Source organism: Pseudopodoces humilis, chromosome 7, assembly GCF_049639895.1.
Source record: "Pseudopodoces humilis isolate 2021_Gansu_Grassland_sample_001 chromosome 7, ASM4963989v1, whole genome shotgun sequence".
Classification (NCBI taxonomy): Eukaryota; Metazoa; Chordata; class Aves; order Passeriformes; family Paridae; genus Pseudopodoces; species Pseudopodoces humilis.
This window is the reverse complement of record NC_142206.1, coordinates 27102198-27116532: the sequence shown is the minus strand read 5'-3', so window position 1 is coordinate 27116532 and position 14335 is coordinate 27102198. Positions and strand designations below refer to the sequence as shown.

Below are 14335 nucleotides of genomic sequence, written 5' to 3'. Positions count from 1 at the left end.
AGTCAGAATGCAATTGCTGCTTTCTGTAGAATACAAATTAAATCATATGCTATTATTAAGCTGTAGATTCTTTATCATGTCATTTGATACCAAGATACCATCTGGTAAGCCTTGTAGTCTTGAAATTAGTTTACTACTGATGTATGATTTAAATGTGAAATAAATTTTTGCTAATATTATATAGCATCACAATTTAGATGGTGTTCATTCATTCAGTGTAAATTTATTCATAAAATAATGGATTGTAAGACTAGTAAGAACTATTTGATAATGTAATAGATCTTCTGCCATAAAAAAAGGAAAGTATGAAGTCTTTCCTAAACAAATTTTTTTTTCTTGAATTCTCTGAATTGTAGATGATTTAGCTAACATTTAGGAGGAGTTAGAGAACCTTCACTGATTTGATTTATTTTCTGATTTTTCTTCCTTGGTTTGTAGGTCTTCATGTACGACTAAGCAAGACTGGAGCCATCTCAAGATTGCACGAGTTTGTTTCTCCTGTAAGAGACTTTTTTTTTTTCCCCAAATGCTTTTGTGATTTATACTCTGGAAAGAAAAAGCCTCAGGCTATATTCTCTAACCTTCATGGCACACATACAAGTTATTTTTCAGCTGTCAATATATCTTTGTTCATTAGGACTTAAACTTTTAAAACCACTGGCAGATATATTCTGAGGTGGTTTTTTTGTGGTTTTTGTGTTTTGTTTTCTTTTTTTAAATTCTAGGAAGAATTTCAAGTGGAGCTGCTGGTAGAATATCCTTTGCGATGCCTTGTCCTGGTTGCACAGGTTGCTGCAGAGATGTGGAGAAGGAATGGGCTCTCCCTGATAAGCCAGGTACTCCCTACAGTGCTCAGTGGTGAGCTGATCCTATTAGTGTTTGCAAGGGTTGCTCAGTAATGCTGCCAGGGGTTTATCCAGTGCAGAGAGGGGTAACGGGGTCACTCCTACAGTAAAAAGAAAAATTTCTAGGTGGAAATTTAGGTTACATGGTTTTATTTCTAGCTTCAGCAGTGGCATACCTCCCTGTCTTAGATGAGTATTTTCATCTCCATTGTGACTCTTTCTTGCTCTGTGAAATAAGTATTAATGTTGCTGATGTCTACTTGTAAGCTACTTTCAGATATCATTATCACTGCATAAGTAGTTGTTAATACACTTGCTTATAACATAAAAAGTTAGAAATTTCTCATGGTGTGTGTAAATTATTATATACAAAAGTTAAACTATTTCAGTCTCACACTAAATTTTTGAGAACCCTATAGCTAGGCATACGAACATATTCTAATACTTGTGACCTCTATTGCAATAATAAAGGTAAAGGGAAAGTCTATTCTTGCATTTGCCTCCTTTGGCTTCACTTTAGGGTGGGGTTTTTTGTTGTTTTTTGTTTGTTTGTTTTTGTTTTTGTTTGTTTGTTTTTTCTTTCTTCCTTTGATGGCAGAAATTCTCTGCTAACCTTGCACAGGACTCTGATGAAATTGAAGTAAATCTTGGGAAAACCCAGCAAAGTTGTCTTTCTGAGAACTGGGGTAGGAGAAGGAGGACGTTTAGAGTTACTTCATTAGCAGCAAGCTATTGGAGTTATGCCCTCTTGAAAGGGGGTGTAAAGTATGGCATAGACTTTTTCTGGATATGTGAAAAAACATTTTTCACTTCCATTAAAGTACGTATTTATTTTGAAAGAAATATGGACTTTCCTTTACTCAATGAAGGTGTGGTACAGTTTGAAGAGCCTCAGAGATTAACTGATGCACATTAGGTAGTACATTACTTTATATCTCTATTTCATTTTTCTGTTTGTTAGGTATTCTATTATCAAGATGTTAAATGCAGAGAAGAGATGTATGATAAAGACATCATTATGCTCCAGGTACAATGTTCTGAATCATTGTGTAATTGTAATTTTTAAAAATTCAGTTAAATTTACATGGGTTTGAAATAGTAAGTGATGTTAATTTGGGTTTTTTGATAGATAGGTGCATCTCTTATGGATCCAAACCAGTTTCTCCTGCTGATACTGCAGAGATATGAGCTTGCTGATGCTTTCAAAAAGATCAGACCCACCAAAGATCAGGTAAGTAGCAAACTCTTCTGCTGTTAAATTTGCTAGCTTTGAGTATATGAAACATCAGTAAAAAAAACTAGCTACTGTTGATAACTGCATTTTTAAGGCCACACTAGAAGTCAGTAAACACAGGATCTGGTGGTTAGGTAAATATTTTGTATTTGGAATTTGTAGAGGCTTCCTCAAAATTAGCAAGCAAGTCTTGCCCCTTTTGGATCTTTATTTCATAGGGCATCTACCAAAATCCATGTAAATGACTTCATGATAGCATTTCTATGTTTCTTAGCTGTGTTATGTGCTTTTATTTTGGTGGAAGTTTCTTGGGTTGTTATGCTGCTTCTTGTGGCTTGAACTTATTGATATTACCCTTCACTTGGGATACTTTTTTTAGCTGTTGTTTCTTTTCTTGCATGTGAATCTTGCACTTTAGTTCCTGTATAAGATCTTCTCTACCAGAGCAGGCAATTTTTCCAGTTTGTTAGAATGGAAATTTCTTGCTAGAGTACAATGCTTCAGCAAAGTAGTAGATATGAAGACTGAGCTGAGTGTCATTTGACAGATGTGTTTTTCTGTACTTTCATTTTAGGTTTTTTAACCTGATTTCTCTCATTCTTTCAGGATTTGATTAAGCAATATAATGTTTTAATAGAAGAGATGCTACAGATTCTCATCTATGTTGTGGGTACGTTTCATTTCTCTCTGTTGTAGTAATGGATTATTGCTTTGACGGAGCAGGCTTGATGATTTTCTTTAACACAGATAGCATAAAGAGGATACTGGAGAGTGCCTCTTTTAAACAGATGATTCAGTAACACAACTATTTATCAGCTGGAATCAATAGGAGTTGGACAGTGAAAAAAGCTGTTAGATAACCTCATAATTGACATAGAATATGAAGAGAGTCCATCTTGACCCATTTTTTAAGGAAGTTAGTCTAAGAAACATTTTTATTCTCAGACACTTGGGACAGGCTTTTGACAAATGCAAGCTTGCACAATGAAACATTCCAGCAATACCATTATAATGGTGCAAAATTAAAATTTGCTTTATACCCATCATATTTGCCATTCTTCTCCTTTTGGTTCACTCTGACAGGGGAAAGATATGTGCCTGGAATCAGTAATGTGACAAAAGAAGATGTAATAATGAGAGAAATCATTCACCTGTTATGTATTGAACCAATGGCTCACAGTGCAATTACCAAGTCCTTGCCTGAAAATGTGAGTCCTGACTTATATACTTGTTTCCTTTATTTATTTTTTCTTGTTTTGTGTCTTTCTTGTTAAGCTTTCATATCTTTATCTGGAAGCATTTCTAATATAAAGTTTAAATGTTGGTTTGAGAATTACAAAATGGCATGACAAAAAGTCATACCTTTACTGATGTAAAGGTAAATGTCATAGATCCAAGGACTGCTCTGAAAAGGCTTGTATGGGAATTAAGCTTTTGAATTAAGAGGTGATTTTTAGAATATTCAGCTGTGGCTCTCCTAGATTCAAAAAGAAAAGTTGAAATTTGGCCCTGTAGGATGATGGAATGGGATTCCATTCTGCCCTGTGTACCACTGATAATTTTAAGCCTGTGCTTGTGATCACTTAAACTTGTGCAGATCCATTTGAAGTCAAGTGCTGTACATGCCTATTTGAAAACAGTGATTTCCTTGCCATTCCATTACAGTTGTTGAACATCCAAGCAAAGGCAAGGGATGTGGATTAGATTTTATAGTCTGTGCATGTGTTCAGGGCTGGCATTCAATGCAAAAACCCTTAAATTTTTGTTGTACATGAAATAGCCTGAAATATGATATCTGCATTCACTGTTTTAAAATATCTAAACCCCTTTTTTTCCCTTCATTAAGATTCGGTAAGCATTGACCTGTTTCTAGAGAGCAGCTCTGTTATTAATGAAGGTCTACATTGGAACTTGCCAATTATGAATATCTGCTTTCTGATTACCGCAGGCAAAAGAGAATAGTGTATTAATTAGGGAATTATCTGAATTTGTTTGTCTATTTGTGTTACACATAGTGTAATAGTGAAGATATTTGAATCATTATATATTTCTCTCAAACTAAATTTTTTACCAGGAGAACAATGAAACTGGCTTGGAGAATGTAATTGATAAAGTGGCTACATTCAAGTAAGTTCTTAATGTTGTTTTATAAGTAGCTTGAATGTGAAATAAAATTTCTTAGATTATGTTTGGGTTAAACAAGCTGAACTACAGTCTCTGTTCGGCTAATATTTTGCTGTCTTGAAATAAATGTATTTGCAAATATGCATAGGAAAGAATGGTGTGTGGAATATCCTATGCTGCTGCTATTTCTCGCCCTTTGCCACCTTCTTTTCTCAAATTCAGTTTGAGGAGTCTTAGGAGTTTAGTAATCTCAAATCATAGTTGGAGAGTCTTCAAAAGTTCATCTTTTTTTCAAAGACGGTTTGGAAAGTTAAGATGTCATCATACGTTTTGATAATCACTATCTAGTAACTGTTGCAAGTGTTACTTAGTTGCTAATTTTCTGCAACTTTTCCTTTTTTTTTTTCCTGGGAATTAATTTTAAATATAAATATATGTGTGTGTATGCAAATACAGAACAATAAATTGTAGTTGAAAAAAACCAGTTCAAACATCTGCTGTTTTTGTGAGAAAAATGTCATATTTTAGTATACCTTATTTTAAATTTCATGTGGCTTGCTTGTTCATGTTAATTAGGAGCAATTGTAGGTGTACCTAGGAATCTTACTTTGGGAATTGTATGAACAGTTATAAAAATCTCACTGGCTGGAGAGCAGCAAGTATTACTTGTTTCATACTTTGGTTAAAGAAAGGATTGAATTTTATGCAATAATATCCATTGTCTGAATTCTAAGCCACAGAGTTGAAAAGTATTTTCAGAGGTTGTACGGTGTGTTCTAGATGGTATAGACTAGAAATATTTTGCTGCTGAATTATTTACTCCTGTAAATCCTGTCTTAAAAATTTAAGACTTATAACTATGCTCACTCTCTCCTTTTAATAAGTTAGTGTGACAATTCCTGCTTCTTTAGAAAACAAATTGTGTTTGTTTGCATTCAAAGATGTGCTGAACTTACATTATTAATCTGTATATCGTGAAATATTTCTCTGTAAGGAAACCGGGTGTCTCTGGCCATGGAGTTTATGAACTGAAAGATGAATGTTTGAAGGAATTCAATATGTTCTTTTATCACTACACTAAGACCCAGCACAGCAAGGTAAGTAGTTTAAGATTTGCTTGTAAAGGTGTTAAAAAAATAGTGCATACTTACCAGTGTTTAAAGAATTTTTCTGAATTAATGCAATCTAAAGAAATTGATTCAGTAAAGAGTATATGCAGCTACTTTCAAAACTAAACATTCCATGAAGTTAAGATTTTCAATAGAAATTTACATAGTATGGTTTGCATTAGTGTGTCCTTTGTGACAACTTGTGTATTAGCTCTGTTAACTCTACACTGAGAAGAAAATGTGATAAGAATTGTCTTTGCACTGGGAAACCCCAAAATTTGCTCTTGTAACTCTTACTGAGGAAGTGAATATGTCCAATTATTTATCTTTACTACATATTTAAATGCAAAATGTAATGTTGTTAAACATGTTTCTGACAAAATTCGAGTAGACACCCAGGCATTTGCAATGTATCTTGCCATATTTCTAGTGTAGGGTTTCTCATTATTTCATTAATCTCATTATTGTGTACTTCTGTAGAGGTGCTGATACAACAACACTCCTTTTTCTGTAGGCTGAACATACACAAAAGAAAAGAAGAAAACAAGAAAACAGGGATGAAGGTATGATTTTAAAATAGATGATTCAGCAAATTTTCTAATTTGGTAGTATATGGAGTTGTGTATATATACTGAGCTTTGGGAGATATCTTGTGACTTAATAGTGGATAGCTGAGTTCATATTAAATTTGTTTTGATTTGCTGTAATTATCATTAATTAGCACCTGGCATTTCTTTTGTCTTTTTTGTTTATCACAGATAGGAATTCTGGAATTTATAGTGTAATTTACATGTAGGGAAATGAACATGGCACAGTGTCTGTCAAACGCATGAACAACTCAGATTTTATGTTACAGTAACTAGGATTTTGGGGTTTTTTTTGTGAGCAGTTTCTTTAGCACAATGTTGAGACATAATAATGCCAAAGTAGAGAAGGTTGCCACAGGAAGTAATGCTCATAAACATTCAGTAATACAAAAATGATATTTAAATTTTAGAAATAATTTTTTATAAGCTATGAATACATAAAGTAATAAACATCCATGTTACTATTGTAACACAAAAATGTTATTTCCCTTTTGAGTTTACTTTTACCCATTCAAGTCACAAGCATTTAATTCAGTTGATTTGAGGAAGCCTTGGTAAGCTGAACAAATAAATACAATGAACAATTTAATAAACTCAACTTTTCTCCTTCCCCTTTCACTCTGGCAGCTTAAAATGTTATCAGGGGCCTTAATTTTGTAGAAATTTTTAAAAATGCCATTATTTAGATGTAATTGTCAGAGACTCATATGATTGGATAGTACAGTTCCAAAATACGAAGGTATACTGATGTGTGTTCCCTTGAGGCTACATTTATTGTTGCAGGTACTTCCTGCGTATTCTTTCATGTGGCTGTGTTTTCTTTGTCAGTAAGTTCATTCAGCCTGAATGTCAAATTCAATGAAAAATATGTCAAAAGAATGATGGTTTCAGAAACACCGCATTCACAGAGGTCCTCTGAAAGGAGACAATCTGAAAATAGGCATCCACGTACCTAGAGAAGACTGAAGTCAGTGGTTCCTGGTAGGGAAAGGCTGTGGCATTAAATGAGATGCTGTTAGCAGATGCCAAGATTCCACATCAGAGTTCCAGCATTAACTCATTAAATGTACATAACTGGAAATGACTGGAATGCCAGTAGCAGAAAAAATTTAGAGCTCCGGACATGGGACACTGTAGTGTGGGATGCTACAGTCTGGGAGCTCCAGTCCTCACTTCTAACTACTTGAAAACCTTTTATCTGATGCAAAGCACAAACTGTATGTTTATAGTGAGACATAAATAAGGCAGTTCGGAGTGTTAAAAATTTGCATTTACAGATATAAATAATACTTGTGATTGATTGTTTAACTTAGCTTGCATGTGTTTTATTTAAGAACTTACTAAAAGTACTTTGTTTTGCCAAAGATGAAAGTTAACTTAGGCATGCAGTTGTGTTTGAGTATGGTTTTATTTAAAGGTCCAGGTTTTTTTTCTCACTGAAATGAGTATGTTTGTGCTCTCTGCTTCTGGGTGTGATGTTAGTTCATTGATATGTTTGCACATCTGTTTCCTAGCATTGCCACCACCTCCTCCTCCAGACTTCAGTCCTGCATTCAGCAATGTGGTGAGGATTCTGAACTGCGATGTTATGATGCACATCCTGCGGACCCTTCTGCAGCGGGCAGTGGAACTGGAAACCCACTTATGGACTGAGGCAATGATCCAAATGGTATGTTTGTCCTTGGTCATCTTCTGATGGTCATTCCTGTGCTGGCTGCTTATGATTAGACCAAAATATGTAAAGATGAACTTGGAATGATTTTTATCCCCAAACCTGTTTTTATAAATCTTACTGTCAAAGAAAATTATTATATTATTAATTATCTATCTCTGCTGTAAAATGGAAACATGATATATAATAGTATTAAAGTTTTATATTTTACTTTCCTCCCTGTGTTGCCTCATTACTGAAGCTGTTTCAATATGTAATTCTCCTTACATATCTTTTTCTTGAAACTTCACAATTAAGTAACCCTTTGATAATTGGAATTCCTTCATTTTTTGAGCTGCAGAGTCTCCAAATACATAAATGTCTTTGGGGCCTCAGTCTTGAAATAGAATTTTTGTAAGTGTTTAAACTTACAAAAGTATTTAATTTTACTGCAGTGACTTTAGTCTTTTGAAATGTTGAAATGTTCTTTGGAGTCATATTTTGTTTGTTTTTGCAGGGTTGTTATTTTAATATTTGTAAAATTAGGACATGAAATTACAGACAGTTTGAATTAATCAGTTTTGTTAGAGTGTATAGATTGTTTAATTGCCTTGCCAATCCTGCTAATCTTTGGATTATGGAATTAGTCAAGTATAGATTTTATATCAGCAAAAGGACGAAATTTCACGTATTACTAATACAAAGCATGTACAAGTTGATGAATTTTAGTGCAACTAATATGCAGTAGATATATATTCTGCCTTTATTTCACCTTCCATGTATGATCTCTGCCTTGTCATGTGTTTTATCATTATTGTAATCAGTATATAATACAGAAGTGTATTAAACATCCTTATTTTATATGTCAGTTTTCCATATCTTGAACACTGAATGAGACCTACTGTTTTCTCTTTTTTTTCAGGTGCTTCATCTCCTTTCTTTAGGGTTACTAGAAGAGAAGCAGCAGTTACAGAAGTCTCCCGAAGAAGAAGTAACCTTTGATTTTTATCACAAAGCAACACGTATGTTTAATTTTCTTTAAAGCACAGAGTAAACTAGGCTAATTTGATTTTGTAAGGACTCAAATAAGCTAGAAGAAATTATTTAGTGATTTAACCAGACAGGTTTTATTTTATGCTATATAATTAAAACCTGATAATTTAAATTTTTTTTTAATAATTAAGAAACCAGGTTTTGACTAGCTTCCTCTGTTCCCAGTTGCCAGGTAGGTTGAAGAGGATATGTGCTTCTTTTCCTGGGAAAGAAACGAAAAGTAGTACTAGTGTTACATAACTGAAAATGGCTTTTCCTTCACAAAAACAGCATTGAAATGGAAACTAATAACTCTTTGAAAAATGGTAGTAGATTTAAGTGAATTGTGTCCATCTTCGGTTCTCTTGAGCTGTACAATTACTGATTTACCTGCAAGTCTTTTACTATTTTAATGAAAATAGAAACAGAACTTAGTGGCTGTGGTGTGTACCCTTTTCTTTTTCAAATCTCTGTTGAGCACTTCCCAATATTACATTCAGGACTACTGTGTGGGAGTTGAAATCTGCATTTTCTAAATAATCTTCCATCTACAAGTTCTCTACAAGTTCTGCTTCACTGTGTAAAAATAAATTTAAAAATTCCATTATCAAGCTAAACGTAATTGTCACTTGTGAGATGCAACAGAGATGAGAATTGTGAAGTAAAATCATAGAATCATAAAATTGTTTGTATTGGAAAAGACCTCTAAGATCATTAAGTCCAAATGTTAAGTCAGTACTGCCAAGTGCACCACTAAACCATGTTCCTAAATATCATATCTATCTATCTTTCAAATACCTTCTGCAGGAATAAATACTTAAAACTACTGAAATCCCTTTATTTAGGTTTTAAAAAATGTTGTGTTTGGAAAGCACTCCCAGTGCACTTTATTTTGTAACTCTTTCTTATTGTTGAGAAAAGAGAAGTATCATCACTCTGAAAGTATTTCCATTTAAGAAGCTTCATGTCAACTGTAGAAATACAATAAAAGTCGTAATTATAACTGAGATGGTGGAGAATGCTTTGCTAGCTTTAGTTTTGCATAACCAGAAAAACCAAAGCCCCATTTACATGAAATGGATGCAAAAATAATCACTATTATTATAAAAAAGCTCTTATTTAGACACAGTTTATTAAAAGAAAGTTCTTTTTTGCAATTTATATGTCTCCCTTCTAAAAACGTAAAATTAATTCCATATGACAAGTGCGGCAAATGAAATATCATTAAGGAGAATGGTCTCCATTTTAAAGCATTCTTGTGTTAGAGAAGAGCCTAGAATGTTATGGACTCTCACCAAGTTGTGAGGAAGGAAATAGTTATTTTAATTACAATAGCTTTTGTGATTAGAAGTAAACATGTACACACTAAGCTGTTAGCAAACACAGGTAAGCTCTAAAGAGCTTTACTGCTTCCCCCTGAAGTGAAAGGCGATTCTTTTTTAAGCAGACATTAAGCAAAAATTTTCTAAAGCAGAAATATTTGATCTGCAAGGGGATAAATTATAGTGTATATATAAGAAATAAACAGATGAAACTATACCAGAAATGTAACTGCACAGTTTGTGTCCATGTATGTGTATAATTAGCAATATTTTAAGGCATGTCCATGGTTGTAAGTACATTAAAATGTTAGGGTTTTTTTTTTCCCTGAAGGCCCTTTCCTATTTTTCACTTTGTAAAGGAATGGGAAGCTCAGCTTTGAATGCTGTGAATGTGTTAATGCTTCTGGAGAAACTGAAGAGAGTTCCCCAGTTAGAGGCACAGAAGGACACAGTCAATTGGATACTGCAGGTATGCAAAGGAGAGATAAGTATGATCTGATTTCAGTAGTGTAGAAAGCTAATATGAAAGGTGTTATGATTCCTACGTATAATCCATTTACAGCTGCAGTGATTTCTTGAGAAGTTTCATCTGTTCAGCATTGTACTTGCTACTTGTACTTTCAAGTATTGGATTAATTTTTGCTTGGGTATCTAATTTTAGTAATGACATCTTAATGTATATTCCTCTTATATTTGTTGCAATAATGAGTAGCAAATAATGAGTAAAGCAGTGTTCTGGGAGTGGATATACAGTCTTGGGTGTTTCTGCTATTTAGGAGTATTGTAGTGGTTTAATCCATTTGAAAATCTAAAAATAAGGTGAAAGGGAATACCAAGAGTTTTAATCTTGTCCATCATAGAATGGGTTGAATTGAAGGGACATTAAAAATGATCTAGCTCCAAGTCCCTGCCATGGGTAGGGACATCTTCCAATAGACCAGATTGCGTATAACCTTATCCAACCTGCACTTGAACGCTTCCAGCATCCACAAATTCTCTGGCTGCCTGTTCCTGTGCCTATATATTGTAACATTGGAAATATATTAATCTATATTGTTATAAGAGTCAAGTTGCATTTTATTTTTAACATCTAAGTCTCTGTTTTCAGATGTTTGACATGGTGAAGAGATTGAGAGAAAAATCTAGTTTGGCAACAATAGGAGCTACATCAAGCTCAGAAGCTACAAAAGGTGATGAGGTAATGATAAAAATAAAGCTTCAGTCGAAGCCTTGTATTTAATGTTTTGAATAGTTATTTTCAATAACGTGTTTAAATTTATTGTTGCCTAAAATGATGATTTTTCAAAACAGATTTCTGATATGTTGTCTACTAGGATTTAGTTTCCAAGAATAATATTTTTAGTAAGTGAAATTTGTGCTAAACATGTTTCATGGAAATATTAGCAGATAATGTGAGTTTTGGTTGTACTTCTGAGTTAGATGAAGCAGTTGAGGGGGCTGAAGGAAGTAAATTGTGCTCATCTTTCCATTTCTTGTCTTTGTGATTTGACCACCTTTCTATTGTCATTGTACAACAATTAGAAATACAAATCCACTTTAAATGATGTTTTGTAATTTACTTTATCTGTCAAGAGGTTAATGTCCTTTGCCCTGATTGTATAAAGACATGAGCCATAAGTAATTATTCGGATTGTCAGCCTCTTTGCCCTTCCCTCCAAATAACTTCTGAATCTAGTGGTTAAATGACACAATGAAATGGAGATTTCAAAGATGACTTTGGTCCCGTGGGGTGGTTGTGTTTTCAATTGGCATTTGAACAGAAAAGAAGAATCTAATTACCCTTAGCCAGTAAGTGAAGACAGACCAGTTTGCTCTTGCACGTTTTGTTCGGCCACAGCTTGCTGCCAAGAAATCACTTGGCTGGTCATTGCATACCTAGTTCTAAACTTACCACACAGCATATGCCGTGTTTCTTTTTTGAGGTAGGTGTCATATGAGATTTGGTAAGGTATCAAACAAAATACAGAAGTCAGTAAGAAATTAATCTCTTACAGTTCTACTTGTAGAGCAATTTGTTGTTTGAATTCCTGGAAAAGGGATGGTACTTTGAATGTAAACCTTGTGTATAATGTTGTGTTTCTCCCTTAAGTAGTTGGTTGGGAAGAGGTTCTATATGTTTTAATAAAATCTACCTGTGTTTTTTGAATTCTGCATTTCTAAAGCATAGAAATACTTTGTTTTTTGAAAATATGATATGGGTAAATATTGGAAGAACAATAGTTTTCCAGTGTACCATAAAGAATAATGAAAATACAATACACCGATGCATAAAATGCTGACATATTTGTTGTGTCATGTATAGGCGGTTCAAAATAAAATTTTCTTCAATTTCTGTAAGGGAGATACTGAATACTCAGTAGGGTTTCACTTATGGGGAGAATAACAGAACTCTGGAGAAAGCTTTGATGTTCATCTCACTAAAATTTCTTAAGAACAGACATTACCTTATTGAACTGACTCGGGTATTATTGATCTTATCTTTGGGCTAGGGATTATACTAGTGACCTTTTGTAGACCACAAAAGTCCAGTCTTAGTTAATGAACTTAGTCAACATGTAAAGATTTGAGTTCTATTTATTTTTATTTCAGATAGCAGTTCACTTTTTTTTTCCCTCATTATAATGTCATCAGTTAAGGAATTTGATGTCAGTAGTTAGAATGCCTATAATGGGGAAGGAGTCTTCTCCTTTTCTGATGTTCTTAGTTGCCCATGATTTCTTTATTCTCTTACTGTAAGACACAGAGCAGTCAGGATAAAGAGAAAGCTGAGCGGAAGAGAAAGGCGGAAGCAGCGAGGTTGCACCGTCAAAAGATAATGGCCCAGATGTCTGCCTTGCAGAGGAATTTCATTGAAACCCACAAGCTCTTGTATGAAAACACACTGGAGGCCCAGGGGAAAGATGATGCTATTATGGAAGAGGAAAGGTAAGAAAAAACCAGACATACTTGTAGTGTATGACCTTGTTAAATGTCTGGAAGAATTCATTTTGTTGAGAAAATCCAACTGGTTATTTTATATCTGTGTCACTTTTGGTCTTACAGCATCTCTTCAGCAATTGATTACTCTAGAATTGCTTTGGGTCCCAAACGAGGTCCATCTGTCACTGAGAAAGAAGTGTTGACCTGTATTCTGTGTCAGGAGGAGCAGGAAGTAAAGTTGGAAAGTGCTGCCATGGTATTATCTGCCTGTGTGCAGAAGTCAACTGCCTTAACTCAGAATAGGAGCAGAATTCTTGAACTCTCAGGAGGTATGTGATTTTTCTTCTCTTAGACTACAAGCAGTTCTGTACCTGGAGCTCAAAGTCTTTGAACCAATTAAATTATTTTGTTTGGTCAGGGTGCTAAATGGCTTATTGTGTTTGAGAAAAAAGGGTGCAAACTTCTAAATTGCTTTAAAATCCATGCTTTTAAACTTAAATGAGAAGTATATCAAGATTTAGATTTATTGTTGAGGGAAATCAGAAAATGCTTTGATCTCACAAGACTTAATAAAACATGTAGATTTGATGGGAGTAGTTACTTTGGAGAAAACCCAAGACTGTTCACATTTCCAGTTTATTCAAGTACAGCTGCAAATTTTCCCAATATGGAGGAAATAAATGAACATTTTCAGAGGCCAATATGCCAACCTGAAAAGGGTTAGGGGCTTTGTTTTGGTTTGTGCTTTTTTCCCCTTATATGTCCAGGAAGTAATAAAAACAATAATATAAAAAATAAAAAAAACTAAGCAAGGATCATATGGTATCATTTGACGAACAAAAGATTGAATACAAGAAAGTTACACAATCACAAGAATTACATTTGTGTAATAGCATGTTGGTAACAGGGAACACAAACCCCAGCAGAATTTCTTTTGTAAGTAGCAGTTGACGAAACATGATGGAAATTTTGGTCTGTTACCTAAGGGAAAGAAGAAAATAAGTACAAGGATAGGGGAGAACCTAAGTACTCACTGACATTTTTGTTCTCTTTTTGAAAAAGGAAGTTAGTAAAATTTCAAGGTAGGTACAGTCACAACTTGTAGTTTAAATCCCTTCTTATTTACAGATGTGGGGGTGGTTTTTTGTGGTTTGTGGTCAGCTCATAGAGCAAAATGGATGCTATATCCTATTTTTTATTGACACTACTATGTAGAAAGTAGCTTTAAATTATGTTTGTGCAATTCATTATTCCTGCTTTAGTTTAGAAGTAAACTCTTGATTGTTACCGGAGGAAAGATCATAAGATTTTCATGTTTCTCCAGGGTATTACTCTATTTTTTTTTGCTTACAAACCTTTTCAAAGTTGTTTCACTAATAAGATGTTTTATGTTTACTCCTCTGGATCATTAACAAGTACTGAATTGTCCTAGGCCTAGGACAAACTCCTACAGAATTTTGCTTGATCCATTTTTCTTTTTATCAGCAGACT

At 34.0% G+C, this 14335-nt stretch overlaps 1 protein-coding gene across 1 annotated transcript in view; it reads left to right on the top strand.

The window, feature by feature from the left end:
• UBR1 (ubiquitin protein ligase E3 component n-recognin 1) overlaps nt 1-14335 on the top strand; it is a 59615-nt gene that overhangs the window by 24009 nt on the left and 21271 nt on the right. The window contains exons 16-30 of the mRNA XM_014252064.2: nt 439-500; nt 726-836; nt 1807-1872; nt 1975-2076; nt 2686-2749; nt 3163-3287; nt 4154-4206; nt 5198-5300; nt 5827-5875; nt 7414-7568; nt 8473-8572; nt 10264-10373; nt 11013-11102; nt 12663-12850; nt 12968-13173. Coding sequence (XP_014107539.2) covers nt 439-500; nt 726-836; nt 1807-1872; nt 1975-2076; nt 2686-2749; nt 3163-3287; nt 4154-4206; nt 5198-5300; nt 5827-5875; nt 7414-7568; nt 8473-8572; nt 10264-10373; nt 11013-11102; nt 12663-12850; nt 12968-13173 — 1584 coding nt within the window. The remainder of the gene's footprint in view (nt 1-438; nt 501-725; nt 837-1806; nt 1873-1974; nt 2077-2685; nt 2750-3162; nt 3288-4153; nt 4207-5197; nt 5301-5826; nt 5876-7413; nt 7569-8472; nt 8573-10263; nt 10374-11012; nt 11103-12662; nt 12851-12967; nt 13174-14335) is intronic.